Raw genomic sequence first — 24860 nt, forward strand, 5'->3', positions numbered from 1 at the left:
TAGTGGAAAATGATGACACGTGTTCGATTGAGGACAGAAATAGATGCACGCGCGAAGATATTTTTGGCCAACGGTATCATATCGATCATGTAACTCTCAGACATTGATTATTGTCTAAGATTGACCACTGTAAATAGAAAAAAAATATGAAATCAACAATGGTAAATACGATTTCACATGTTCATGCATAAAATTTAGTTTTTGGTAGTTTGAAAGTTCATTATGTTAGTTGAGTGACTAATAGATTTGAATCTTCTTGCTGCATATCCAATTATGATTAGTCAATGAAGATGCAGTAAATGATCATATCCCATACTCCTACTTAAGCTATAACACATGTGCATTTTCTCAAATAAACAATTAGTAATTTTGTACACAACACTCAAGGTACTAAATGCGAGTAAACAAACAACCACCTATCTTCTTACACATGTCCGTAAAATAAGCATCTCTTTGCTTAAGTTCAGAAAACTAAGACACTGTCAGGTGACAAGGACCTCTTTTTAGTTACGCCAAATTTTTTTTGAGTACTTCGCAATTTCGCATATTGAAATCTCATAACCTTCAGTTCAAAAAAAAAAATCTCATAACCTTAACAAAATCTAACAGTTTTGGTATATTTTTAGTAGAGAAACAAAATACACTTCAGGCAAAAGAAGGGTTTCCTCGAGGAATAATAAAGATACCTAACACTCCTACTATATGGCAAAATAATGAATTGCATAGAGTGGAGAAGTGGATGCAGGTCATTTATGGGAAAAACTGTGTTCATATAATTTTGCACTCGCAATTAAAAGCGGAGGAATGGTGCGCAGATCTCAATGTTGAAGTAAATATGGTTGGGTAGAACCATATTTACGAGTTCCTCATATTAAATTACACAATTTATGTTTGATAAAGACTTGGAGTGTGACGTGCGAGACAAAAGCATGGTCCGGTTAAAATATTTATTTATCCTATGCCTAACTAAACATTTTTCATACCTCCACCATATCTGGAGTTCAATCGAGTTTCCCATAACATTTCACAGTTGTTATCATTAATGCGCATACCTATGCTTCAATATTTCGATAAAAGACTAACTGAGGGTTTGGACTAGACTCATAGATTATTTGGAATAGTTCGGTTATGTATTTTCTACGTTTTAACATTAAATCAAGGTAGTTAAAAAGATGATGTTATTTATCCATTATTCATTTATTTATTTCTGCTTAATATATAGTATGATATGTTAAAATATGTTGTCTGACACCCATCAATCCTTGTAATATAACTTAATTAATCAAACGTCTATATGATAACTCATGAAACATGTGAAGTTTTTTTTTTTTGGAGAAATACGATGACAGTACATCTGGTGTGGCCATCTGGAGTATATCGAGGCATTGACCGAAGTGGTCTATGCGGTAGTTCGGTGTGACCATGTTAATTTGATGCAAGGCTTGTTGTAATGAAATCCACCACGATTAAATGAGCTGATAGCCTTTGTGAGATTTACAACAAAAGCATTAAAACTAAATATGAGTCCAAATACTATGCATTATATAGATTTATTACATCTTCAGCCCGCAGCAACATTTGTTTTTGGAGACTCGACACTTAAATGTTTTCATGTCACTTTTAAGATTTTGAATAATAACGAGTTAACAACCAAAACCGCATCGTACTACAAGTTAATAATAACAAAAATGTCTCTTTATACGTTTTTGTTTTACTATTACCATTCCGACACTAAATCATGCGGCATAGTGATTTGAGTTTAGAATCCGATCATATCATTTGCTAGTACAGATGAAGAACTAACTATGCTTGATATGGATTATCAATCAATACTACTATGTTATAATTTTCAAATGCAACCACGCCTCAATGGGAGGTAATATTTTTATTCATACCCTAATCTTTGCATTGATCTTATCTCTTAATGTAAGTAATCATTCTCAGTTGTATAATTCCAGTAATTTCAATGATAATAACATGTGATCATGAGTCCTTGGAGAAACCAAAGAAAGCCAAAATGGCACCAAATATGTCTGAAGAGAGCAAAGCCTTGAGCACCCTCTTCTTTTCGGGTGTGTAAGGAGGGTATCTCAGATCCGAGTCACCATCAAAGCTCCTGTAAAGAACTCCTTTCTTATGGCTAAACGTCTCATACGAGAATTTACCGTGGTAAGCCCCAATCCCACTCTCCCCAACTCCTCCAAACGGTAAATCTTTCATAGTCACCTGCAGTGAAAAACAAGACCATCTTTTAAGTGAAGAGCTAGCATCTATTTTGTATGGTTGAAAACAAACGTTCTCTCTTACATGTAAGACGGTCTCATTGATGCCCATTCCTCCTGCAGACACGTTCTCCACGAACCGGTTCTGCAACACTTTGTTGTCTGTGAAGAGATACGCTGCCAAAGGCTTTGGCTTCGACCGTATAACCTGAAACCCATCTTCAATCTTTGATACGGTAATCACAGGAAGCAACGGTCCGAATATCTCTTCCTGCATCATTGAAGACTCCTCCGGCACATCAACAAGTATCGTTGGAGATATTTTTAGCTTATCTTCCATTGTTTGGCCTCCATGAACAATTTTGTTAGCAACTCCATTCTCTTTCATCATACTCTCCAAGCGTTTGAAGTGGAAAGAGTTCACTATCCGCGACACGTCCTTGGACTTTAATGGATTCTCTCCAAAGAATGTCTTCAGTTCAGTCTTCAGAGCATCTATCTGTACTGCTTTAGTTAGCATCAGCAAGCTTGATAAACATATAAAGAGTATACTCCCTCCATTTCAATTTAATTTATTGTCGTAGAGTAAAACTTTTGTCGTTTTCGAATTTCTATGCAAAATTTATTAATAATATTCTCTAGTTTATTTTTCGGTCGGTTGAAATATGGTTAGGTGTATAGTTAATGATGTTTTTAGCTTGAAAAGCATGCAAAATTAAATGTTTTCTTAATTTTTGTGCATAAATGTAAAACGATAATCAAAATGAAACGAAAGGAGAGAGTAGCTTTTACCAATTTTGGTGCAAAATCTTTTGTTGTGATGACATAGTCAACGCCAATGCAAGCCTGTCCATTGTTACAAGCCCATTTACCTGTTATGATCCTCCTAGCAGCAACCTTTCAAACACAAACAACTCATTGTTTTAGGTAATGTAACCTGAATATAATGCTTTAAGAAGTAGAAGCTGATCTTAACTTGTAGATTAACATCTGAATCAACAAGAGCTGGACACTTTCCACCAAGTTCTAGGACCACTGGTGTGAGCTTCTTCGCAGCTGCAGCCATTACAATGCGACCAACTCTTGCTCCACCGGTGAAGAAGATTTTGTCCCATTTCTGATCAAGCAGTGCAGTTGTTTCAGGGACTCCGCCTTGGACAACTCTGATTGTTGTCTCGTCTAAGTATTCACTAAAGAGCTTTGCTAAAAGAGAAGACGTTGCTGGAGCAATTTCAGAAGGTTTCAGGACAACTGCATTACCAGCTGATATAGCTCCAATGACTGGCTCAACCGACAATACTGCAAACAATAAAAGTATAAATTTTACAAAGTGGTATATATTTTTAATAAAATAAGTTCACGGATAATAATTTAAAACTCTCACAGAAACTTTAATGTGTATGTTTTTACTAACTGATATTAGCATATTTGTAATTTTATTACAACCAATCTATAAACAAAATATAGCTCTATAGAAGATAATTTTGTAACACATGTATTTCTTTAAAACTAATTATATAAAATGTGACATACTTTTGTCTAAAATGAGTTTCCGTGCTATATCGGATGGTTCCTTAACTAGTGTGTTTAGTCGGAGAAAGTTTCAAAGTTTCAAAAGCAATGTTTGAGCTTACAGAAAGGAAAATTCCAGGCTGAGATAACAAGAACAACTCCAAGAGGTTCTGAGACTATTTGTGCTGATGAGGGAAACGTTGTCACAGAAGTTTTAACCTGAAAGGAACCAAACCATACATCAGGATTCAGGCAAAGTGGTTTTAGACTCAGCAGCAAACGCTTGAACAGTTTAATAGTTTACCGTTTCAGGAGCCATCCAGTTCTTCAGCTCTTTGATTGCAAGCATACATGATGATTTTGTATTGGACAGCTGATGAAAACAAGAGTGATTTAAACAATAGATCAACACGGAATGTATCAAAGTGAAAGTAAATGTGAAAACCTCAGCTAGAAAAGCTTCAAGCTCAGGTTTGGAAAGATCTTGATACAACGCTTCGGTGATGGATTTCTCCTGCTCGTCGATCATCTTGGCGATGTTCTGAAGCTGAGAGATTCTCCACTCGTAGCTCCTTGTTCTGCCGGTGTTGAAGCTGGTTCTGAGCTCGTCTACAAGCAAAGCTGCTTCCTTTCCATCAAAGGCTGATTCTTGAGGCTTTACAACAGCAGATAGTGTTGCATAGCAAGTACTACTGACTCTATAAACCAAAAAAAAAACACGCAACATGAGAGACTTAAAAGTACATTTGCATAATGGTTCCACTAACAGCAATTGCACATTAAAAAGGGTACTCACAGTTTCAAGCGGGAAGGGATGCAAGTTTTGCTGCAATATCCACTGGAAAACTGAAAGGGTGAAGTTGCCAATGCCAAGGAAGCAACATTTGATCTGAAAGTAAGAAAGACGATTTCTTTTTACTAAAAATGAGAAACCCAACACGAGAATTGACAGAAAGAGACAAACTTTGTTTCCAGAACAACACAACCAAACGGACTCTTGGTTCCTGTAACTCCGGTCAACAAGTTTCAATGTATAACTTAAGTACCTGGTTGTAGTACGATAAAGCCCTCCGGCAAAAGGAATGGTATGATGATGATTGATCTTTAGAAGCTTCGTCATAACTTTGTTTCAGACAAATAGGGGAGACACTGCTGCTGTTTTTTTTTTTTTTTAAATCAGAGAAGAGAAGCTGAAGCTTGTGGTGATACGAGGAGAGACGTGTGGAAGAGGAGTGTGTGTTGTGTGTGTTAAAAGCGTTGGACCCATTTACAGCCACAAGTCCGCGTAACGTTTTAATGCGATAACGGCCTCGCACATGTTCTGTTTCTGGTTAATCGATTTCGACGGTCCCCTTGGTTCGTGGAGCATTGGTCTTTGTACCGGTTCGAATAATCCGCCTATCCAACTCGCCGATTCGTTGGTTCATACCGAAATAATAATTCGTATGGGCCTTAGAAACATTACTAAACTTCAGTTGAGTGTTAGGCCCAATTACATGAGCCCATTACTAAAGCCTTTGAAACTAAAATCGTTGCCACACCATGCAAACAGATGGAAGCATCTTCCGAGCTATTCAGATCATACTATATACACTACTATACAGTTAGATGCTTCAGCTTCTTTTTTTTCGGTAAAATGTTAAAATTTATACCATTTTCTGATTTTTCCAATGTTGTAAACAACTTATTATGCAAGAAACAACAACCCAACTGAAAAAGAAAACAAAACAGAGAGAGAGAGAGGAGAACAACTTGTCAAGGAGGCCGGTAGATAGAAAGGTAGAACTGCAGAGGTGATGGCTATTGATATAACACGTTCAGAAAACAATTTATACACAGTAGATAACACGCGATTTAGGAAACAAACATAGTAGAAAACATTTTATTCATTTTCTTTAGTTTATACATTTAGTTTTAAACCGAGAAACACGTGGAGCCCCCCCCCCCCCCCCCCCCCCCCACACACACACACACAGTGTTTGTACTTTGTTCACCGACTCCCATGGACCCTATAGCTGTCTGTATCAGAATGGGTGAGTTTCTTCCTTTTAAAGCTGACAAGTTCTTCTACCTTTTCTTCTACAATTCATATAATTCCTCACATAAATGATGATAAATGAGAACTTTACAACAGAAAGAGAAGACATAAATTCTTTTCTAGAAGTTATTACAGCGACTAAAGATTTCAAAAACTTTGACAAATTTGTCAACAAATATACACCAAAATAGCCACCCAAATGTACGCTAATGCACAAACACCAATTATTTTATAACACATACATACGCATGCGTTACGTTTCCAACTTTCTCTACATCTATATATTTAATAATGCACACTCATAATCTGCAAGAGCGTGCAAAAAAAGACCAAGAAGCATTAGAAACAGAGAAAGATAATCAAGAATGGGGAGAATGGAGGTGGAGAGGAAAACAATAGGCTGGGCTGCGAGAGACCCATCTGGGATACTCTCTCCTTACACTTACACTCTCAGGTTTATATTCTCTTCTTTTGATCTTTGAATCTTTATGTGTTATCAGTTTCATCATTTGGGTTTGAATTTGAACGTATATTCTTACAGGGAGACAGGACCAGAGGATGTACACATAAGAATCATATGCTGTGGAATCTGCCACACCGATCTCCATCACACTAAAAACGATCTCGGCACGTCTAACTACCCCATGGTTCCTGGGTATTTCTTCTTCTTTCTTCTCCTTAGATATATAGCCAAATAAATATATAATAGAATCTTAAAACTCATGTTGATGCTCTCTAGGCACGAGGTTGTAGGGGAAGTAGTAGAGGTGGGATCAGGTGTGAGTAAGTTCACCGTAGGGGATATAGTTGGAGTTGGTTGTCTCGTTGGATGTTGCGGTGGTTGTAGCCCCTGCGAGAGGGATCTCGAACAGTATTGTCCCAAGAAAATATGGAGTTACAACGATGTTTACATCGATGGTCAGCCTACACAAGGTGGCTTTGCTAAAGCCACTGTGGTTCACCAAAAGTAAACTTATTTCCTTCAAAAAGAACTTTATGATATTCTCCATACTACATAACTAATGATCTTTAATATAGGTTTTGTTAGATTTTTGGTAATTGCTTTTGATTGTTCAAACTGAAATCAAATTTTTTTTATGGTTTTCTATACTACAGAACTCATGATCTTTAGTCTTGGTTTTCATATACAGTCTAGTAATAAAGATTTTTAAAAATAATTAATAAATGTTTTGTTTAAAATACAAACGAAGGTCTTCCAAATTAAAACTAATTGGCTGTAAATGGATTGATCCAAGTCACTTATTTATATATATATATATATTTATAATGCGTGATATCTCCAGCATACTCTATGCGTATGAACTTGAATATTTTTAAATAACAAACGATTTTCAAACAGGATCTTTAGTTTTTGGTTTCTTGTGCAACAACTTAGGGTATGTATGGCTAAAGGTTGGTCTAATTGTGTTCAGGTTTGTGGTGAAGATTCCAGAAGGAATGGCGGTTGAGCAGGCAGCCCCGCTACTGTGCGCCGGTGTGACGGTGTACAGTCCACTGAGCCACTTTGGGCTGAAGAAACCAGGTCTAAGGGGAGGCATACTAGGGTTAGGTGGAGTTGGTCACATGGGTGTGAAATTCGCCAAAGCAATGGGGCACCATGTGACTGTCATAAGCTCATCAAACAAGAAGAGAGAAGAGGCTTTGCAAGATCTTGGAGCCGATGATTACGTGATCGGATCCGACCAGTCGAAGATGAACGAACTTGCTGATTCAATGGATTACATAATAGACACGGTCCCTGTTCATCATGCACTTGAGCCTTACTTGTCTCTGCTTAGGCTTGATGGGAAACTCATACTCATGGGAGTCATCAACAATCCGTTGCAGTTTCTCAGTCCTATGGTTATGATTGGTGAGTCAATGATAAAAAAAACATTAATTAGTTGAATCATCATTAATGGTTGTGATATTAGAGGAATATTAATTTGGGGTATGATGATGATTTTAATTAGGGAGGAAAATGATAACTGGGAGCTTCATAGGGAGCATGAAGGAAACCGAGGAGATGCTTGAGTTCTGTAAAGAAAAGGGTTTAAGTTCTATCATCGAAGTTGTGAAAATGGACTATGTAAACACTGCGCTTGAGAGACTCGAGAAGAACGATGTGCGTTATAGGTTCGTGGTTGATGTCGAAGGAAGCAAACTCGAGGCTTGAATTACTTTTGAAACTAAATCACCAGTTTAATTCTTTTACAAACCCCATTTACGCCGTTTTCTGTTTGAATGTGGCATTTAATATGACTTATCACTCTTTTCATGTGAAAAGATAATAAAACGCTTAACATTTAGATAAAAAAAAAAGGATATTAAAACGTCTTTGTTTGAGCATTTTTTAATAATGAGTTACTAGCCTTGAGCCCTTCGTTTGGAGACAGACAATGATAAAAGAAACAATATTATTCGGACCAAAACTGACTAAGATAATATTTGTTTTAATCATGTGGTGGTTGAGGAACATGACTCATGTTACACGAGGTGAGTGTTAAACTTGATATACAAGTTCGGTGATGTCATGGTCAGGTTAGGTGCAGATTAGTCCCAATGCGTAGTTGGTAGATAAAAGACACACGTTTAAGTGCTACGTGAAACGTGAGAGCTTCTTTTGGAACAGACCAGAGAGCGCCCAGCGATTATATTTAGTTTTTTTAAAGGTTTAAAGTTAGAGATCATCAGCATCATCTCTCTTCCTCTGTGGGATATATCTCCTTGCGCCTTGAACTGGGAGGTAAAATGGGCCCAACATGGGCTACAAGGCTATAACAATTTGTAGTGATTGGTGAGTATGAAAGAACGGAGGTGAGCAGAAGGCCTTGTTGTCTAATTCAACCTGTTTTGTTAATTAATCTTCTTTAAACCACTCTAAGTAAATAATTGATCCTTAACCTCCCCTGTTTAACAATCTTAATTTTGGATCGAATACTAAGTCCTGTCTCATTTAAGATCTGGTCTGCTTTCGTATTCTCTACGTGTGTTGTATGTCTGATCGTTGGGTGCTTTTCGTCTCTGTCGGGATTCTGGGATTCCTTTCATTCTTTCTGGTTTGAGAAAATTAAATTATTTGAAAATAAATAATTCTACTTTGGGTTTCTCACAATTATTGGGTTTATCTATTTATTTTATTCGTAGCGTATACATTTTTTCTTCTTTTAAATAAAACAAAAAGGGTGCTACTTTATTAATGTTGTACGATACAACAATATTATAATGTCAAAATAAACCACTTATAGAATGCCAAGTGTCAAGATATGACAAGAGATCTTATGTTTTATATAGTAAGAAGACTTTTGCCCTAAAATTCCCAAACTAACCATAAACATATGTTCTTTCCTTTTGTGGGCGCTTCTCTGCTTTCTTCTCTGTCTCTTTCTTTCTATTTATATTTTCGATCATAAAACCCAAATTGATTTTCCTAGATCTCTTGACCTGTTTTCTCTTATTTGGAAAAAGGTAATTGATTTCGATTTTTCTTAGTTTAATTGAAATATCTCGCCCTGGCGATGGTTTGACCATGTTTTTGAGTTTTTTGAATTAGAGGTTGTAAGAAATGGGAAGGGGTAAGATCGCGATCAAGAGGATTGATAACTCGACGAGCCGTCAGGTGACGTTCTCCAAGCGAAGGAACGGACTCTTGAAGAAAGCCAAGGAGCTTGCGATTCTCTGCGATGCTGAGGTTGGTGTCATCATCTTCTCCAGCACCGGCAGGCTCTACGAGTTCTCCAGCTCCAGGTATATATACCCTTTTCCCTTTGCTTCCTTTGTTCTATGTTTGGTTGACTTTTTGTGCTATTGGTCCAGTGTGATTGATTAGAGAATCTAACCCATGATCCATCCGGTTTTGTTGACCACAAACCAATTCCAAATTGTTTCCATTCTATTTCTAGTTATTTTTGTTGTTATCTGGAAAATTCAATTGATTGTGTGCACATCCCTGAAGATGACGTAAGCAGCATTATTTTACCTTGATTCATATTATATGACAATGAAACCTCAAAGCTGAAAATTGGTATTATGACTTGGTTGGTTTGACTATCTAGATGACTTGGCTGGAAAAAAATAATATACAAAGCCAATACAGTTTGCTTGAGATTCATAGATTACAGGCTTTGTAACGGAATTATGAGATTGTGTTTGTGGGTTTGTATGTTATGTGTGTATGCTATTGAGATGCAGGACATGACAAAAGTCAAATGGATTTAGGATTGGATATGACTAGAAATGATGTAGATTTGTGGTTGATGCGTAGATAGGAAGGGGGACTTGTAGTGTTTCTCAAAAAATACTAAATTTGGTAAAAACTGTTTTAAGAATGGAATAAAAAGTGGTTAGTGGTTAGTATGGTCAAGAAACTCTTAACTCTGTCGCTAATCACCACATTTTTTTTTATGTCTTCTTGGTTAGAAAGAATAGTCTATTGAGCTATTTACTTTTTTTTTATTAGCAACTTGTTGTTGGTGGGTTGGATGTACCTATAATGATTTTCATGTTGAATAAGTGGGGCTGTGGGGGAATCATTTCTGCTTTCGTTCTCATCCATACTCAAGTTTTCCTATTTAATTCATCCCAATTGGGAAATAAAAGTATAAAACCACCCCATTTTTAATACTCTACATTCAAGTTGGTCATTGTTTATTTGTTTATAAAGAGTAGATTCTTCTTCTTTTGTTGGGGAAAATTAGTCCCTTCTGATTTTCTACATTAGGAGGTCTTCCTTAGAGTAAAACTGAAGTTAAACTATAAAGTAAAAATATCGTCAGAAATAAATGTAGCTTCAAAAGAGTTCATCCATGAGATTTAAGCCCATTAGATATCAGAATAAATGGTGTTAAACCATCCATGTCTCTCTAATTCATAACTTGCAAAGCTGATCACCATAGTCCATTAGATATCAGAATCAATAGTATCTGCAGATATACAACTTACCTTCTTTTTGTTTGGCAGCATGAAATCGATAATAGATAGATACAGCGAGGCCAAATGTGAAACTAGTTCGGAAATCAACCCAGCTTCAGAAATCAAGGTACTTGGTGCTTTTAGTCTATTACAGCTTCACTATCATGTTTTCAAATTTTGACACCTCTCAAGCTGATCCTGAGCTCATATTGGAAGTAGGTTTTGCTATATCACACACACACATACAAGTTATGACACCTGACCATCATATTACATTCACTATACTGCATTTTTCATTTTTTAAAGAATCCATTCTAGACTTGTTAGCACTTAGCATATCAATCTCAAAACCAAAAACAAAAGTTTATTTCCTCAGATTCAATCACCTGAAAATAATTCTGATGTGTTAATAGTTTTGGCAAAAGGAGGCCGCGATTCTAAAGCGACAGCTACACAGCTTGCAAGAAAACCACCGGTATGTGTTTTGCATCCTCGTCAAACACTCTCGATATTAACAAACTAGAACACGGAACGATGTACTAAAATGTCTGCAGAAAAGCAAAACTATCCTAGCATTTGCATTTTTTTTAATAATGGGAACGTCGATGTTAAAAACAAAATTCCAAAATGATTTACCACCTCTTAAGGACTTTACCATGATGCTGGATATCTTCCCCAAAATCACCACTGTATATATAGTTACTCTGGAAAAAGTTTGCATGTTCACAAGTGATGGAGGAAGAGCTTGTACTTGGCAGGCAAATGATGGGGGAAGAGCTCTCTGGACTAAGTGTGGAAGATTTACAGAAACTGGAGAATCAGCTTGAACTGAGCCTTCATGATGTACGAATGAAAAAGGTATTGATATTTGTGACATATATGTCGATATTTTTTTTTTTCATCTAACGATTGAAAAAAAGAAGTAAAGACTGTACTCTACTCTCACACTTGTAGGATCAAATGTTACTAGAAGAAATACAAGAGCTTAACCGCGAGGTGGAATCTGATTACTCGAATATAGAAATTAGACATTTCCACAGTGCTAATTCTTACATCTTTTTGGTAGCAGGGGAATCTCTTACACCAAGAGAACTTAGACCTCCACAAGAAATTAAACCTAATGCGACAACAGAATATGGAGTTACATAAGAAGGTAATCTTTGTTTTTGGGAGGCAAAAATGCCTTTGAAAAAAAGCTACAACATGTGTTTTCTTATGAATTGTGAGGATAATGTGATATGGCTACCACTTGCAGGTTTCAGAGGTTGAGGGTGTGAAAAGCTCAGAGAAAATTTCTCTTCTCACAAATGGTCTAGGCATGAGAGATAACTCGAGCGAACATGTTCATCTTCAGCTCAGCCAACCGCTGCAGCATGATGAGACGCACTCAAAAGCTATCCAACTAAGCTATTTCTCCTTCATTTCATAATATATAATTCAATTTCAACTGTAGCAGCTTGCCACTGCATGAGCAAAAAAAAAACATGAGCAGATTGTAATGTTTTCGATCAAAACACCAGCTTTGTATTTTTGTTTTGTTTTACTTATTTCTCTCAGCAAAGAACTCTGGTTTGACGTTTAGGTATGTACTGTGCGATGATCAAAAAACGTAGTGTTCTTTCTTAGGTTCCTAGAAATGTCAAAAATAATTTTAAGTATAATCAAAACTTTCGTTATTTCATATGTCTATCTATAAGTTGTAGTCAAATTTCTCTAAGATATTTATTTTTGTGTAAAGATTAATCTATTTATCGTTACCACATGTAATGTAATCCAATGTTTTGGGGTGATAAAATGGGCCACAGACCTACGACATTGTGGTGTGAATATGGTAAGGAGTTCACATGGGCTTATCTGTTTCCGACAATAAAAACAATGCATTCAATGAATGTAATTTTTCAAAAGCTCTTTTGGTTTATCTTAGTTCTATTTTTAAGTATGGCTGAATGTCTAAGACAGAAAATAGTTTATTTTTTAATTTAAAGGACCAAATCTGAAAACAAACTTAATTGAATCATACATGATGAGATTTTAATCTAAAAAGTACAATAAAGTCATTGCCACTCAAGACGCAAATAGTATTTGCTAGAGGAGACACTTGCACTCGGCTAAGAAAGAGCTGAAAGTAAACATATCAGTAAAATAAAAACAGAAAGGGAATATAAAATACAAGAGAGTAACGACATCAACCCGTGATCGTCATGTCGAACGCCACCAGATTGATATACTTGATTTTCTTGTATTTTTGTACTTATGCATCCAAAATATTATCCTGTGCGCTTAGAAAATAGACTAGGATTAATCCCCATCATATCGATGGGAACTGAACCTTTTATAATTGCACATGTGACATTTTTAATGAGTACCCTCTGAAATTTCTTCAGTGAATTTTATATCAGTCAACTAAACAAACCGGTCATGAATATTATTATATCCTATAAGCGAATAAAATAAAATTTAAGAAGTAACATCTTATGATACATCTTAATTCTTATGCATTGGGATTCAGTTTATGACTTTGTTTTTAGCTAAAAAAAAAGACTTTGTTTTTAGCTTTTGATAATTACATAACTCTTATATGCTTGTGTCTAAACCATGTGGTATCGTGCTGCGAGATCCACATACCAGATATTGTATATCTTTCTATTTACAATTTTCTTTGATATATTATAGACCAAACTGTTTAGCCACTTATCTCTTGGACAACACTATCGTTTTTCTGGCCTCTATTTTCTCTCGTTAGAATCTTAATTCACACGAAACCAAATAACATGGACCACTCGACCCTTTGTGTATCTATTCGCCTACGGTCTATATACAGAAAGTGATGCGGCCATTAGTCGAGACACTCGTGGTTTTCCTGTTTTCTTTCCCAAACCCCTTTTTTCTTTGATCACGTTCTTGGCTTCTCATTTACATATTTTTTTTTTGTAAAAGGGTTAATTCTATAGCATATGATATGACAAACTAATTTCTTTGTTAGTATCAGGAATATTTCTTGACTAAGGAATATTTTCAATTTTTCGATTTTTCCTGAAGACTCGGTTTGTCATGTGAACATTTTACATAACAGTCAAACTCTGCAATGTCAATTTTCATTTAAAATAATTTGTTGTTATTATGATATTTTATTTCAAAGAAATAAATTAAAGATGAGGATAACTGACATGTCAGTTTTGTGTCCCTTGTTTTGTCTTCGAATTATGTATGGTGTTCACTTCACACGAACGAACCTCTTTGTTTAGACCTAATCAATTTTATTTTTAACTTCTGCTGAGAGGACAAAGTAGTACATTAAAAAAACATAATCACCAAGATCAGATATGTACTACTACTCTTAATCACCACGGTCGGTGATTAGTCCTTAACAACTTTATCTACGGACCGCATTTTCCAAATATACTGTATGGTTTCTACTAAAGTAAAAGCTTTACACATATTGGTTTGTTTTCACATGTTGGAAACCTCATGAAGTGCTATTTTTATTTCTTCTGGTAAACCATGGATCAACCAAAAGCAAACAGTAATAATTATTTTGTCTCCCATGAATTGCTTTTCTTTATATTTTCTGGTTGAATAAAATAAATACTACTAAATATATGAGAGCTGCTCATTTTACATTTTTACACTGATGAATAGTGATCCAGAATCATTGATTCCTACACCTTGTCCCCATGTCTAGTCAAAAAGCTTCTTTCATCAACTCCGGCTCATTAAAATTACCTCTCTCTCCTCTCCTTCACCATCTCAGAGATTGCTCCAATAACACATAGATTTGGTTACCAGAACAACTATTACTTGAAGTGGTTCAACCTCTCTCTATCTTTTCTCTCTCTTTCTCTTATGAATACACATATAGGTAATGATAAGAGAGGTTGACACCTAGAACTGAAAAAACCATGACTTTCAACCGAAGCAACCTCTTCTCATTATTCATCCTCCACCTTCTAGTCCCCACACAAGTCCAAGCTCTCAACGCTGATGGTGTTCTTCTGCTATCTTTCAAATACTCTATCCTCAGTGACCCTCTCTCCGTTCTACGCAACTGGAACTATGACGATAAAACACCATGCTTGTGGACAGGTGTCACATGCACAGAGCTTGGGAAGCCCAGTACACCAGACATGTTCAGAGTCACAAGCTTGGTACTTCCCAACAAACACCTTCTTGGCTCCATCGCTCCGGACTTGTTCTTCATTCCGCATCTAAGGATCTTGGATCTATCCAGCAACTTCTTCAACGGGTCACTCCCGGACTCGGTCTTCAATGCTACTGAGCTTAGTGTTATCTCCCTTGGAAGCAACAATCTCTCTGGTGATTTGCCTACGAGTATCAGCAGTGACACAAACCTCCAGCTCTTGAACCTCTCAGCTAACGCATTTACAGGAAAAATACCGCTCAGCCTCTCACTTCTGAAGAATTTAACGGCCGTTTCCTTGTCAAAGAACTCCTTCTCAGGTGACATTCCAGGTGGTTTCGAAGCAGTAGAGGTTCTTGACCTCTCTTCAAACCTTCTGAACGGCTCTCTTCCTCAGAACTTGGGAGGGAGAAGCCTGCATTACTTGAGCTTATCACACAACAAACTCTCCGGCGAGATTCCTCCAGGGTTTGCAGCAAAGTTTCCAGGAAACGCTACAGTCGATCTCTCCTTCAACAACCTAACAGGCCCAATCCCAACCTCCCTCTCTCTACTCAACCAAAAGGCTGAGGCTTTCTCCAGTAATCCAGAGCTGTGTGGGAAGCCGTTGAAGACCCTTTGTTCAATACCTTCCACTCTCTCAAACCCTCCAAACATACCTGAAAACACTTCCCCGGCTATAGCTGTCAAGCCAAGAAGCTCAGCTCCTCCAACAAACTCTTCAACAGAGTCACCAAACCAAACGGTGAAAAGCAAGCTGAAGCCAAGCACCATCGCCGGAATCATTGTTGCGGACATAGTTGGTCTAGCTATCATAGGCCTCTTCGTGCTCTACGTTTACCAAGTCAGGAAACGAAGAAGGTCCCCAGAGTCCACCACGTTCAGCCTCTTCACAATCTGCCTTGACAAAAACGAAGCCAAGAAATCAAAACCAAGCTTCGTCGTTGAGGTCAACGTCACTGAATCACCAGACGCTAAAACGTCTTGCGGCTCGTGCATCAACGGAGGAAGGTACGACGAGACGTCGACGTCGACGTCAGAGAGCGACGTAGAGAACAACCAGCAAACGGTTCAGGCATTTGATCGAACAGATGGGGGGCGATTGAAACAGAACGCTCAGACTAAACTAATCACAGTCGACGGAGAGACTCGTTTGGATTTGGACACGCTACTAAAGGCCTCAGCTTACGTATTGGGAACTAACGTGACTAGAATCGTGTACAAGGCGGTTCTTGAAAACGGCACGGCGTTCGCAGTGCGGCGGATAGAAACGGAGAGCTGTGCGACGACGAAAGTTAAGGACTTTGAGCGGGAGGTTCGCGCTATAGCTAAGATTCGACACCCGAATCTCGTCAGGCTTCGTGGGTTCTGCTGGGGAAACGACGAGAAGCTTCTCATCTCCGACTATGTTCCCAATGGCAGCCTCCTTGGCTCCTTCACCGCGAGTAAGTTCCTCTGTTTCCTCTGTTTTCTCTGTTTACTCTGTTTCATTTGGCGCACGAACTAAAATACGCATATTACTCGGCGCAGTTTAGCGCTGTTAAAATACGCACATCACTCTTTACTTTATAACACTTTTTTTGTTCCTTTGCAAACAGCTAAGTCAAGCGCAAGCTCGTCGACACCAACTATGCAACACCCACTTTCTTTCGAGGCACGGCTCAAGATAGCTAAAGGAATGGCGCGGGGACTATCTTACATCAACGAGAAGAAACACGTGCACGGTAACATCAAGCCCAATAACATTCTCTTGAACTCTGAGAATGAGCCCATCATCACCGATCTGGGCCTAGACCGTCTCATGACACCAACGTCGAGCTCACCGTGCTACCAGCCACCGGAGCGGTGTACAAGCGAGAAACCGAACCCTAAGTGGGACGTTTATTCCTTCGGCGTCATTCTATTAGAACTTCTCACAGGCAAAACGTTTTCGGTCGATCAAGATGTAGATCAGTGGTCAGAGTTACTAGACGGTTCTGAAGCGGAAGAGAAAGGCCGGTTCTTGAGGTTAGTCGACGGTGCAATAAGAAGCGATGTGGCTCGGCATGAGGATGCTGCGATGGTGTGTTTCAGGTTAGGGATTGAATGTGTGTCTTCCTTGCCTCAGAAGCGACCGTCCATGAAGGAAGTAGTGCAAGCGTTGGAGAAAGTGAGTGTTTAGTTTGGTTTCTTGAAGTCCAAGTCGTTGGCGTTATTGTAGAAAGTGGATTTTGCTTTGTGTGTTGCTTACTCTACTGTCGTATAAGCTGTGTATCTCTCCTTCTAACTACTCTTTTGTGTTTTTGGTTAGTTAATTAACCACCTTTAATAAGCTCCGTTGTTCATTTAAACTTGCCACAGATACAGTACACGGATTAGACCAATTCCAATAATTTACTCTATATTTTATTTCAAAATTGATTTATACTGTAATAGTACTTAATTTTAAAGGAAAAAATAAATTGATGAATAAAAAAAAATTGTTCTATTTATAAAATAAATTCATGTTTTGGCTCTATTATACAATATAAAAAATGGAATACTATTTGAACATATTTACTCAATTACTCTAAAAATTATTGGGAATACTATTATACCAAATTCAATTTGATTCCTAAAGACATCTCCAATCTCAATATATTTTTTACTGTCAAATAAAATCTATAGTAAAAATATTTAAATTATACTCTATTTTTTGTCTATAATAAAATAAAAAATTCATCAATTTATTTTTCAATCTAAAATAGAGTATCAATTGGAATATATCTGAAAATAAGGCGAACTATTGGAAATGGTTTAATACCAATTGAACCAGAGTTACAATCTTAACCAAAAACTAACCGAACCAAGTTTCAAAAGTCCACGCCTAATCATCATCATCACCACCAACCAAACTCTTTTCCGACCAGACATCATATATCTCCAGAGTCCAGACACACACTAAGGGTGAACTCTGTCTAAAAGACACTTTCTTTTCTGATAACATCTCTACCAAAAAGTTACTAAAAATGGAAGGAAGATCTATCACCACCTCCGCCGCGGAGTCACCGGAGATCCAATACCATCCACCGAACCCCCCGAACCAGATCTTCATCCTCTCCGGACAAAGCAACATGGCCGGACGCGGCGGCGTCGTCAAGGACCACCACCAAAACCGTTGGGTATGGGACAAAATCGTTCCGTCGGAATGCTCGCCGGACTCGTCGATCCTCCGCCTGAGAGCAGATCTCCGGTGGGAGGAAGCGCGTGAGCCGCTCCACGCCGACATCGACACCGGCAAAGTGTGCGGCGTAGGTCCGGGAATGGCGTTCGCGAACGCGGTGAGGAAACGATCCGACTCGGATTCCGACGTGATCGGGCTGGTTCCGTGCGCCGTCGGTGGGACGGCGATAAAAGAGTGGGAGCGCGGGAGCCGTTTGTACGAGACGATGGTTAAGAGGGCGGAGGAGAGTAGGAGATACGGAGGAGAGATCAAGGCGATGCTTTGGTACCAAGGAGAGAGTGACGTGTCGGACATCCACGACGCCGAGAGTTACGGGAGGAATATGACTCGTTTGGTTAAGAACCTTCGTCATGATCTTAACCTTCCTTCTCTTCCCATTATTCAGGTAACGCGAAGGTGTTTCGTTTTTTACGATGTGATTTTTTTTTTTAATACAAAATGTGTTGGTTGAAGCAGGTGGCGATAACATCTGGAGGAGGGTATATAGATAAGGTGAGAGAAGCGCAGCTGGGTCTGAAACTTTCCAATGTGGTCTGTGTAGATGCTAAAGGATTGCAGCTAAAGCCGGATAATCTTCACTTGACCACTGAGGCTCAAGTTCAGCTTGGTCTCTCATTAGCACAAGCTTACCTTTCCAATTTCTGCTAGACTATCAAGTAAGTTTGTGTTAAGTTTCATGACTCTCTCCATAGTGTACATGTTATATGGATAATACTAGTGACGAGGCATGTAATAATGGAATGGTTGAACATTAATGCTCAGGGTTAATAGTAATCACTTTGTTCTGGAGATGGAGTCTGACATCAATGTCAAAAGCGGTATAAGATCTTTTAACATCCCCCCATGTTTAGTACTTTGTTAATTAAGAATTTGTGGTATGAATGATAGTATTGTTGCACTCCATTATACAGAAGTGTATTACGGAGAAGCTAGAAGTTGATTAAAACTATATAGAAGCTTGAATGCTTAATTTATACATGAGGTTATATAACCCATTTCTGAATATCAGGCAAACATGTTTAAGAGTAGAGTCTGTATGCACAATAACGGCGGTCTAAGAAACTTTTGCTGATGTAAATTTCATCGTGGTACACACAGGAACCACAAAAGATGTGAACTATGTTGAATTAGTATGACCACTGGCATGACACGAAGAAAACAAATTGAATTTGTGAATCGATGTTGACTATATTTTTGTTTTTTTTTCAGGTTATTCCTTGTTGAGAAGTGTGATCGATGGTATTTTAAACTCTGCGAATGTTTGTCTACATTTCCAAGAATGAGATATGCAGTTTGAGCGATGGTACTGTTGTAGAGACTACGTAATCTTTCACCTTTAGAGCACACATTATTATTCCACGTCGTTTCGTTGAAACAATCTGCTGCTCTTTGTAGAATATTTTGAATAAAATGGGTTTCATATGGACATGGACAATTTTTGTTGTTGTTTCTATTGTAGAAACTATGTACCATTTTCACCTACAGAGCACACATTATTATTCTCCATTGTCACGTTTAAACAATCTGCTGCTCTTTGTAGAATATTTTGAATAAAATGTGTTTCATATGGACAATTTTGTTGTTGTTTCTATTGTATCCTGATTTCGAACCAAACATTAACCAAAGTCAGGTTTTACCGCTATGGAATAGTCTAGCTTGTTCGCTTCATCATTTTAGGCCCAAGTGATAGACCACGTTAAGTGGTTCATACTCAATATATATTTTGATATTTTGAAAACATAGAATAAGCTTAAGGAATGTATTTTTCCTCCGAAATTGGAAAAATCAATAACTATTCGTTTGTTTCTGTCGTGATCCCTAATATTTTTTCTTTTATTTTCAACAAAAGCTAAACTTAAAATATTATTTTGGACTATATTTTATTGTACATATGAAAATTCAACTGTGTATAAAGCATTACTCCAAAAACAATGCACCTATAAGATTGTGGACAGGTCGACCTACCAAAAACAATGCACCTATAAGCAGTTGCGAACACACAAACGCAAATCTTTCACGTGCCATAAATTAAACTTACGTCATAGCCACCACAGTATATCCTTCCAAATATTCTCAAACCTACAACTGTAAAATTTGACCACCAACGCCAACGCAATAATGAAGTTATGTACCTCTACTATATAATATTATATATGTATTTGTATGCTAAGCTGACACAAACAAGCAACTTGCCATGAACATTAAACTGGAATACTCCACTTGCTAAAAAAAAAGTGTATACTCCACACAACTCAAATTCAATTCAAATTTGAAGTCTTGAACTATTTTTCACTTACTGAAATTGCAACTCTCTCTTGTGTCTACCTCGTTTATTAGCGGGACCTAAACAAGGACATTTGCTTTGAAAACCATTAATCTATTATTAAGTTATAGTGTTTAGCATGTCAAATAGCTGTTGTAACATTTTCTTATAGGTACACCAAAGTTCCATGCATTGTTTTTCTTGGGGTCAATGATGAAAATCATTCTATGTTATTAAAAGCAATGATTAAACAAGGAAACAAACTGCAGGCAGGCAAAGACATATTCACCAAATAACCTCATTTGAATCAGCTCCTAATAAGCAAGCAATTTTGTTTTTTTTTTTTTAATTTGGCTTAAGTGTCAACATACTAAAAAGATCCTACTAGATTTCAAAACTGAAGCAGTGATCTGCCAGACCCCACCACGTTAAGGCTTTAAGATCTATTTTTGCAGTGCCAAAATCTTATAAGCTGTAAAATATTTCTCTAGGATAGATTCGATGGTGTGATACATTTAAGATTTGTGTAGTGTATAAATAAATAAAGTTGACTTTTCCTCAAAGTTACCAATATTTTTGTCTTGCTACTTTCCCTTTAATAGAGTTGGGCCAATTCTATGCGCCGAAACATTTGGAAACTAGAGTAAATCCACGCGCGAGACCAGCGTAAATCTATTTAAGTGATTCGCTATTCCTGTTTATAATAATGCGAATTATTCATAATTTTAGTAGTTTAACTAAGATTATGACTCTAAAGGTTCTCTATAGTTCTCATAATTACCTTTTTATGGAGTCATTTATCACATGATTCCCTATAAGATTCAGGTAAAAGCTTTCTCAGATCTGTCTCGTTCCGACAAAAGCTGTTGTACTTGAAGCTTACGCGCAATCGCTTACATATTCCGAGAAGGCGCGTGAGATTCCATCTCCGTCTCCTCCAACAAGAAAATATCACACTCACACCAAACCCCTAACTCCGACTATAAAAACCTTTCAGATCTCTCTCTCCCTCGAGCCACCAACAACACTTCCTCTCTACTTCACTAATCTCCATTAAAAGGCGGTAGCAATGTCAGCCACCGCATCCTCCGCGATCTCCGTCGCCACCAAGCCCCTCAAGAGCTTGTCCCTCTCCACCAGATCGCCTCTCCCATCCGCCGCTTCCGTCGCTTTCCCCACTCCTCGCCGCCGTCTCGTTCTCGTGGCGTGCACAACCGGAGACGGATCCAAGCCGACGATCCTCGTCGCCGAGAAGCTCGGTGAGGCTGGTGTGAAGCTCTTGGAGGATTTCGCGAATGTGGACTGCTCTTACAACCTGACTCCCGAGGAGCTCAACACTAAGATCTCTCTCTGTGACGCGTTGATCGTTAGGAGCGGGACCAAGGTTGGACGTGAGGTGTTCGAGTCTTCTCGCGGTAGGCTCAAGGTTGTTGGACGCGCTGGTGTTGGGATCGACAACGTGGATCTGAGCGCCGCCACGGAGTTTGGATGTCTTGTCGTTAACGCGCCGACGGCGAACACGATCGCCGCCGCTGAGCATGGGATCGCGCTTTTGGCCGGCATGGCCAGGAACGTCGCACAGGCTGATGCATCTGTTAAGGCTGGTCAGTTTCATAATTATGCAATATTCATTTTTGTTTTTATAATCTCAAAAAATTGCTAGACCGATTCTTTTAATACCAAACCAATTTTTAAAAAAGTTGTTCAAAAAAAATTGTTTGTTTAAGTCTGATTTGTCGTCTAGACGGATTTTTATAACACTAGGTTTTGTTCTTTTGATACTGTTTACAATGCCTTGGATTACAAGTCTAGTTGTATTAGGCTAAATCTTGTTGATGGAAGTAAGGCAAGCATTTTGAGTTTTGAGTACAATTTGTCTGAAAGATCTTTGTCTTTGAATCTCTCTGTGATACAGGTGAGTGGAAAAGGAACAAGTATGTAGGTGTTTCACTCGTTGGCAAGACCCTTGCAGTGATGGGATTCGGGAAAGTTGGGACTGAAGTGGCTCGTCGTGCCAAAGGTCTTGGTATGCGTGTCATTGCTCATGATCCCTATGCACCAGCAGACCGTGCACACGCCATTGGTGTTGATCTAGTGAGCTTTGATGAAGCTTTAGCGACTGCTGATTTCATTTCTCTCCACATGCCTCTTACGCCAGCAACATCGAAGATACTCAACGACGAAACGTTTGCCAAGATGAAGAAGGGAGTTCGTATTGTTAACGTTGCACGTGGAGGTGTTATAGACGAAGACGCGTTAGTGAGGGCTCTGGATGCGGGTATTGTTGCTCAGGCTGCTCTTGATGTTTTCACTAAAGAGCCGCCGGCTAAAGATAGTCCTTTAGTGCAGCATGAGAGGGTTACTGTGACACCTCATCTTGGAGCTAGCACAATGGAAGCTCAGGTTTGCAATTATTTTTTGTTTTGATGTTTACTAATGTTTTTTTGCTGTTTGGATTATGTTATTGAGTTGGTGTTTTTGGCTTTTGACAGGAAGGAGTTGCCATTGAAATTGCTGAAGCTGTTGTTGGAGCTTTGAATGGTGAGCTTGCTGCTACTGCAGTCAATGCACCTATGGTTTCTGCTGAGGTGAGCACACAAGTTCATAAAATATATTCCATCAGTTTCATTAAAATACATGTTTTAGAAAAAAAATATTTCAAAAAATACATTTTTGTATTTTCAATACATTTTATGAACTAATAAAACTTAAAAAAATACATTTTAATGAAATTTTATCGATTTAATGAAATTATGAGAAATAGATAATTATGAAAATATATATTTTTACGGAATTCCTGTTGATTTAGAATCATGAGAAATAAATAATCACGAAAATATGCATTTCTAGCTACAATGCTAAAAAATCAATATATTTTATTAATATGTGTGAACACTTTAAAACATGCATAATGTTTTGAAACTAATTGATTTGTTGTTTGCTCAAGCTTACAAGACATGTTTATATCCTCAGGTTCTGACCGAGCTGAAACCATATGTGATACTAGCCGAGAAGCTAGGGAGACTAGCGGTGCAGCTAGTGGCTGGAGGAAGCGGCGTGAAGAACGTGAAGGTCTCGTACACGTCAGCACGTGCCACCGACGATCTAGACACAAGACTTCTACGAGCCATGATCACCAAGGGAATCATCGAGCCAATCTCTGACGTGTATGTCAACTTGGTCAACGCAGATTTCACAGCCAAGCAGAGAGGTCTGAGAATCTCAGAGGAACGTGTGCTCTTGGACGGGTCACCAGAGAACCCGTTGGAGACAATAACTGTCCAGCTAGGCAACGTGGAGTCCAAATTTGCGAGCTCGTTGTCTGAGTCAGGAGAGGTGAAAGTGGAAGGAAGGGTTAAAGATGGAGTGCCGCATTTGACGAAGGTTGGATCGTTTGAGGTTGATGTGACTCTTGAAGGTAGTATTATACTGTGCAGGCAGGTGGATCAACCGGGTATGATAGGGACGGTGGGGAGTATACTTGGAGAGTCTAACGTGAATGTGAACTTTATGAGCGTTGGAAGAATCGCACCGAGGAAGCAAGCTATTATGGCGATTGGTGTAGATGATCAGCCGAGTAAGGACACTCTTAAGAAGATTGGGGAGATCCCTGCGGTGGAGGAGTTTGTTTTCCTCAAGGTCTAGTTTGGTGTGTGGTGTTGTTGATTATTGAATCTTGAATGTGAGGAGTTCTTATGAAGGGTTTTGAGTTTGTTGGGTTAAGGCAATAATGTTATCTTATGGCTTTATAACAAAGTTTTGATAATAATGTTATCTGTGGATCTTGAAGCTGCTTGAATCACACAAACAAAATACAAGATAAATCAATAGAAAGCAATGAATCTCTCACTGAATTCTAATGACAGATTTTATGCAAAGACAAACTTTGATAAAACAAAATAAACTGAATATATTTCTTGTTTGATTGAAAGGTGAATATTACAGCAGGCCTAAGGGAAGTCTAGGAAAATGGAAAGAAAATCAAACATAAAGAAAACTAGCTGTTGGAGGGTTTTGGGGTTCCAATGGCTTGATTCAAGGGCTGGAATGATGGCTTTGTATCTGGACGGTTTTAGACTGTAGGAAAGCATCTTAGGAACATTCTGATTGCTGAAATAATGGTCGAAATCATTCCAAGCCTGGTGAAAAAAGAGATGTTGGGAATTAATGGCTTTTGACTCCAAAAATGGCAATTCTGGTCTTGGTTGATTCTGAGTATTCTGGTGGGTGCTGGTGCAGCTGCAGACTTTCTGATGAGTTATTAATATTTCCAGAACGTTGTAGCTTTGATAGGTTGGTCGTTGGTGCTCTATTTCCTCCAAATGTGAAAGCATCCAAAAATGGAAAGTATTGTCTCTCCTTTGATTCCATGTAATCCGGTGCTTTCTGGTGCATGTTAAGAACGTGTCTGACTCTTCTGGACCCTTGTATGTGTATAGATAAATCTCCTGGTCGCCAATGTTTGGTTTGCAACTGATTAAACCACTGATCTTCCAAATAAGGCAAGTCGGGCCACCCTTGACTTGAAAATGGCATATCTTCTAAACCATTTATCCTTTTAATATGAAACCAAT

The 24860-nt window shown here is 38.2% G+C and overlaps 6 protein-coding genes across 7 annotated transcripts; 5 read left to right on the forward strand and 1 right to left on the reverse strand.

The window, feature by feature from the left end:
* Positions 1-1854: 1854 nt before the first annotated feature.
* LOC106356928 (aldehyde dehydrogenase family 3 member I1, chloroplastic) lies at positions 1855-5012 on the reverse strand. The gene is made up of 9 exons (XM_013796668.3): positions 4781-5012; positions 4531-4623; positions 4180-4432; positions 4039-4107; positions 3857-3953; positions 3199-3521; positions 3015-3119; positions 2308-2721; positions 1855-2226 (listed from the first exon to the last, which is right to left on the reverse strand). Exons 1-9 carry the CDS (start codon positions 4852-4854, stop codon positions 1984-1986), a joined length of 1671 nt encoding a protein of 556 aa, XP_013652122.2. The 5' UTR covers positions 4855-5012; the 3' UTR covers positions 1855-1983.
* Positions 5013-5886: 874 nt separating this feature from the next.
* LOC106394935 (cinnamyl alcohol dehydrogenase 5-like) lies at positions 5887-8089 on the forward strand. The gene is made up of 5 exons (XM_013835475.3): positions 5887-6226; positions 6314-6427; positions 6512-6739; positions 7206-7645; positions 7746-8089. The coding sequence occupies exons 1-5, from the start codon at positions 6138-6140 to the stop codon at positions 7946-7948; spliced, it is 1074 nt and encodes a 357-aa protein (XP_013690929.2). The 5' UTR covers positions 5887-6137; the 3' UTR covers positions 7949-8089.
* Positions 8090-8590: 501 nt separating this feature from the next.
* LOC111201498 (agamous-like MADS-box protein AGL16) lies at positions 8591-12264 on the forward strand. Its single transcript, XM_022693594.2, has 8 exons — positions 8591-9240; positions 9328-9519; positions 10732-10810; positions 11097-11158; positions 11442-11541; positions 11638-11679; positions 11753-11836; positions 11939-12264. The coding sequence occupies exons 2-8, from the start codon at positions 9338-9340 to the stop codon at positions 12110-12112; spliced, it is 723 nt and encodes a 240-aa protein (XP_022549315.1). The 5' UTR covers positions 8591-9240; positions 9328-9337; the 3' UTR covers positions 12113-12264.
* A 2001-nt stretch (positions 12265-14265) lies between these two features.
* Positions 14266-17145, forward strand: LOC106396162 (receptor protein kinase-like protein At4g34220). Its single transcript, XM_013836485.3, has 2 exons — positions 14266-16266; positions 16420-17145. The coding sequence occupies exons 1-2, from the start codon at positions 14583-14585 to the stop codon at positions 16980-16982; spliced, it is 2247 nt and encodes a 748-aa protein (XP_013691939.2). The 5' UTR covers positions 14266-14582; the 3' UTR covers positions 16983-17145.
* Positions 17146-17684: 539 nt separating this feature from the next.
* Positions 17685-19597, forward strand: LOC106396163 (probable carbohydrate esterase At4g34215). 2 transcript variants are annotated; one of them, XR_001279435.3, is made up of 4 exons: positions 17685-18408; positions 18480-18679; positions 18786-18841; positions 19233-19597. XR_001279435.3 is itself a non-coding variant. In XM_013836486.3 (3 exons), exons 1-2 carry the CDS (start codon positions 17809-17811, stop codon positions 18669-18671), a joined length of 792 nt encoding a protein of 263 aa, XP_013691940.1. In that variant the 5' UTR covers positions 17686-17808; the 3' UTR covers positions 18672-18679; positions 19233-19597. The 2 variants fall into 2 exon arrangements, 1 of the variants encoding a protein (XP_013691940.1); XM_013836486.3 differs by lacking the exon at positions 18786-18841 and having other exon boundaries at positions 17686-18408.
* A 1504-nt stretch (positions 19598-21101) lies between these two features.
* Positions 21102-24060, forward strand: LOC106357431 (D-3-phosphoglycerate dehydrogenase 1, chloroplastic). Its single transcript, XM_013797132.3, has 4 exons — positions 21102-21890; positions 22202-22689; positions 22779-22874; positions 23260-24060. The coding sequence occupies exons 1-4, from the start codon at positions 21356-21358 to the stop codon at positions 23929-23931; spliced, it is 1791 nt and encodes a 596-aa protein (XP_013652586.2). The 5' UTR covers positions 21102-21355; the 3' UTR covers positions 23932-24060.
* The last annotated feature ends 800 nt before the right edge of the window (positions 24061-24860 follow it).

Source organism: Brassica napus, chromosome A1 (genome assembly GCF_020379485.1).
Source record: "Brassica napus cultivar Da-Ae chromosome A1, Da-Ae, whole genome shotgun sequence".
NCBI classification, from domain to species: domain Eukaryota; kingdom Viridiplantae; phylum Streptophyta; class Magnoliopsida; order Brassicales; family Brassicaceae; genus Brassica; species Brassica napus.

Excerpts from the sequence above, each read along its gene's own strand:
- LOC106356928 (XM_013796668.3), bottom strand. The coding sequence starts at position 4,854 with ATGACGAAGCTTCTAAAGATCAATCATCATCATACCATTCCTTTTGCC. Across the intron at positions 3,522-3,856 it reads AGCCTGGAATTTTCCTTTCT|TATTGTCGGTTGAGCCAGTC; the intron begins GTAAGCTCAAAC and ends TATTGTTTGCAG. Across the intron at positions 2,227-2,307 it reads TCAATGAGACCGTCTTACAT|GTGACTATGAAAGATTTACC; the intron begins GTAAGAGAGAAC and ends TTTTCACTGCAG.
- LOC106394935 (XM_013835475.3), top strand. The coding sequence starts at position 6,138 with ATGGGGAGAATGGAGGTGGAGAGGAAAACAATAGGCTGGGCTGCGAGA. Across the intron at positions 6,227-6,313 it reads CCTTACACTTACACTCTCAG|GGAGACAGGACCAGAGGATG; the intron begins GTTTATATTCTC and ends ATATTCTTACAG. Across the intron at positions 6,428-6,511 it reads AACTACCCCATGGTTCCTGG|GCACGAGGTTGTAGGGGAAG; the intron begins GTATTTCTTCTT and ends GATGCTCTCTAG.
- LOC111201498 (XM_022693594.2), top strand. The coding sequence starts at position 9,338 with ATGGGAAGGGGTAAGATCGCGATCAAGAGGATTGATAACTCGACGAGC. Across the intron at positions 9,520-10,731 it reads TACGAGTTCTCCAGCTCCAG|CATGAAATCGATAATAGATA; the intron begins GTATATATACCC and ends TTTGTTTGGCAG. Across the intron at positions 11,680-11,752 it reads TACAAGAGCTTAACCGCGAG|GGGAATCTCTTACACCAAGA; the intron begins GTGGAATCTGAT and ends TTTTGGTAGCAG.
- LOC106396162 (XM_013836485.3), top strand. The coding sequence starts at position 14,583 with ATGACTTTCAACCGAAGCAACCTCTTCTCATTATTCATCCTCCACCTT. Across the intron at positions 16,267-16,419 it reads CCTTGGCTCCTTCACCGCGA|CTAAGTCAAGCGCAAGCTCG; the intron begins GTAAGTTCCTCT and ends CTTTGCAAACAG.
- LOC106396163 (XM_013836486.3), top strand. The coding sequence starts at position 17,809 with ATGGAAGGAAGATCTATCACCACCTCCGCCGCGGAGTCACCGGAGATC. Across the intron at positions 18,409-18,479 it reads CTTCTCTTCCCATTATTCAG|GTGGCGATAACATCTGGAGG; the intron begins GTAACGCGAAGG and ends TGGTTGAAGCAG.
- LOC106357431 (XM_013797132.3), top strand. The coding sequence starts at position 21,356 with ATGTCAGCCACCGCATCCTCCGCGATCTCCGTCGCCACCAAGCCCCTC. Across the intron at positions 21,891-22,201 it reads TGATGCATCTGTTAAGGCTG|GTGAGTGGAAAAGGAACAAG; the intron begins GTCAGTTTCATA and ends TCTGTGATACAG. Across the intron at positions 22,690-22,778 it reads CTAGCACAATGGAAGCTCAG|GAAGGAGTTGCCATTGAAAT; the intron begins GTTTGCAATTAT and ends GGCTTTTGACAG.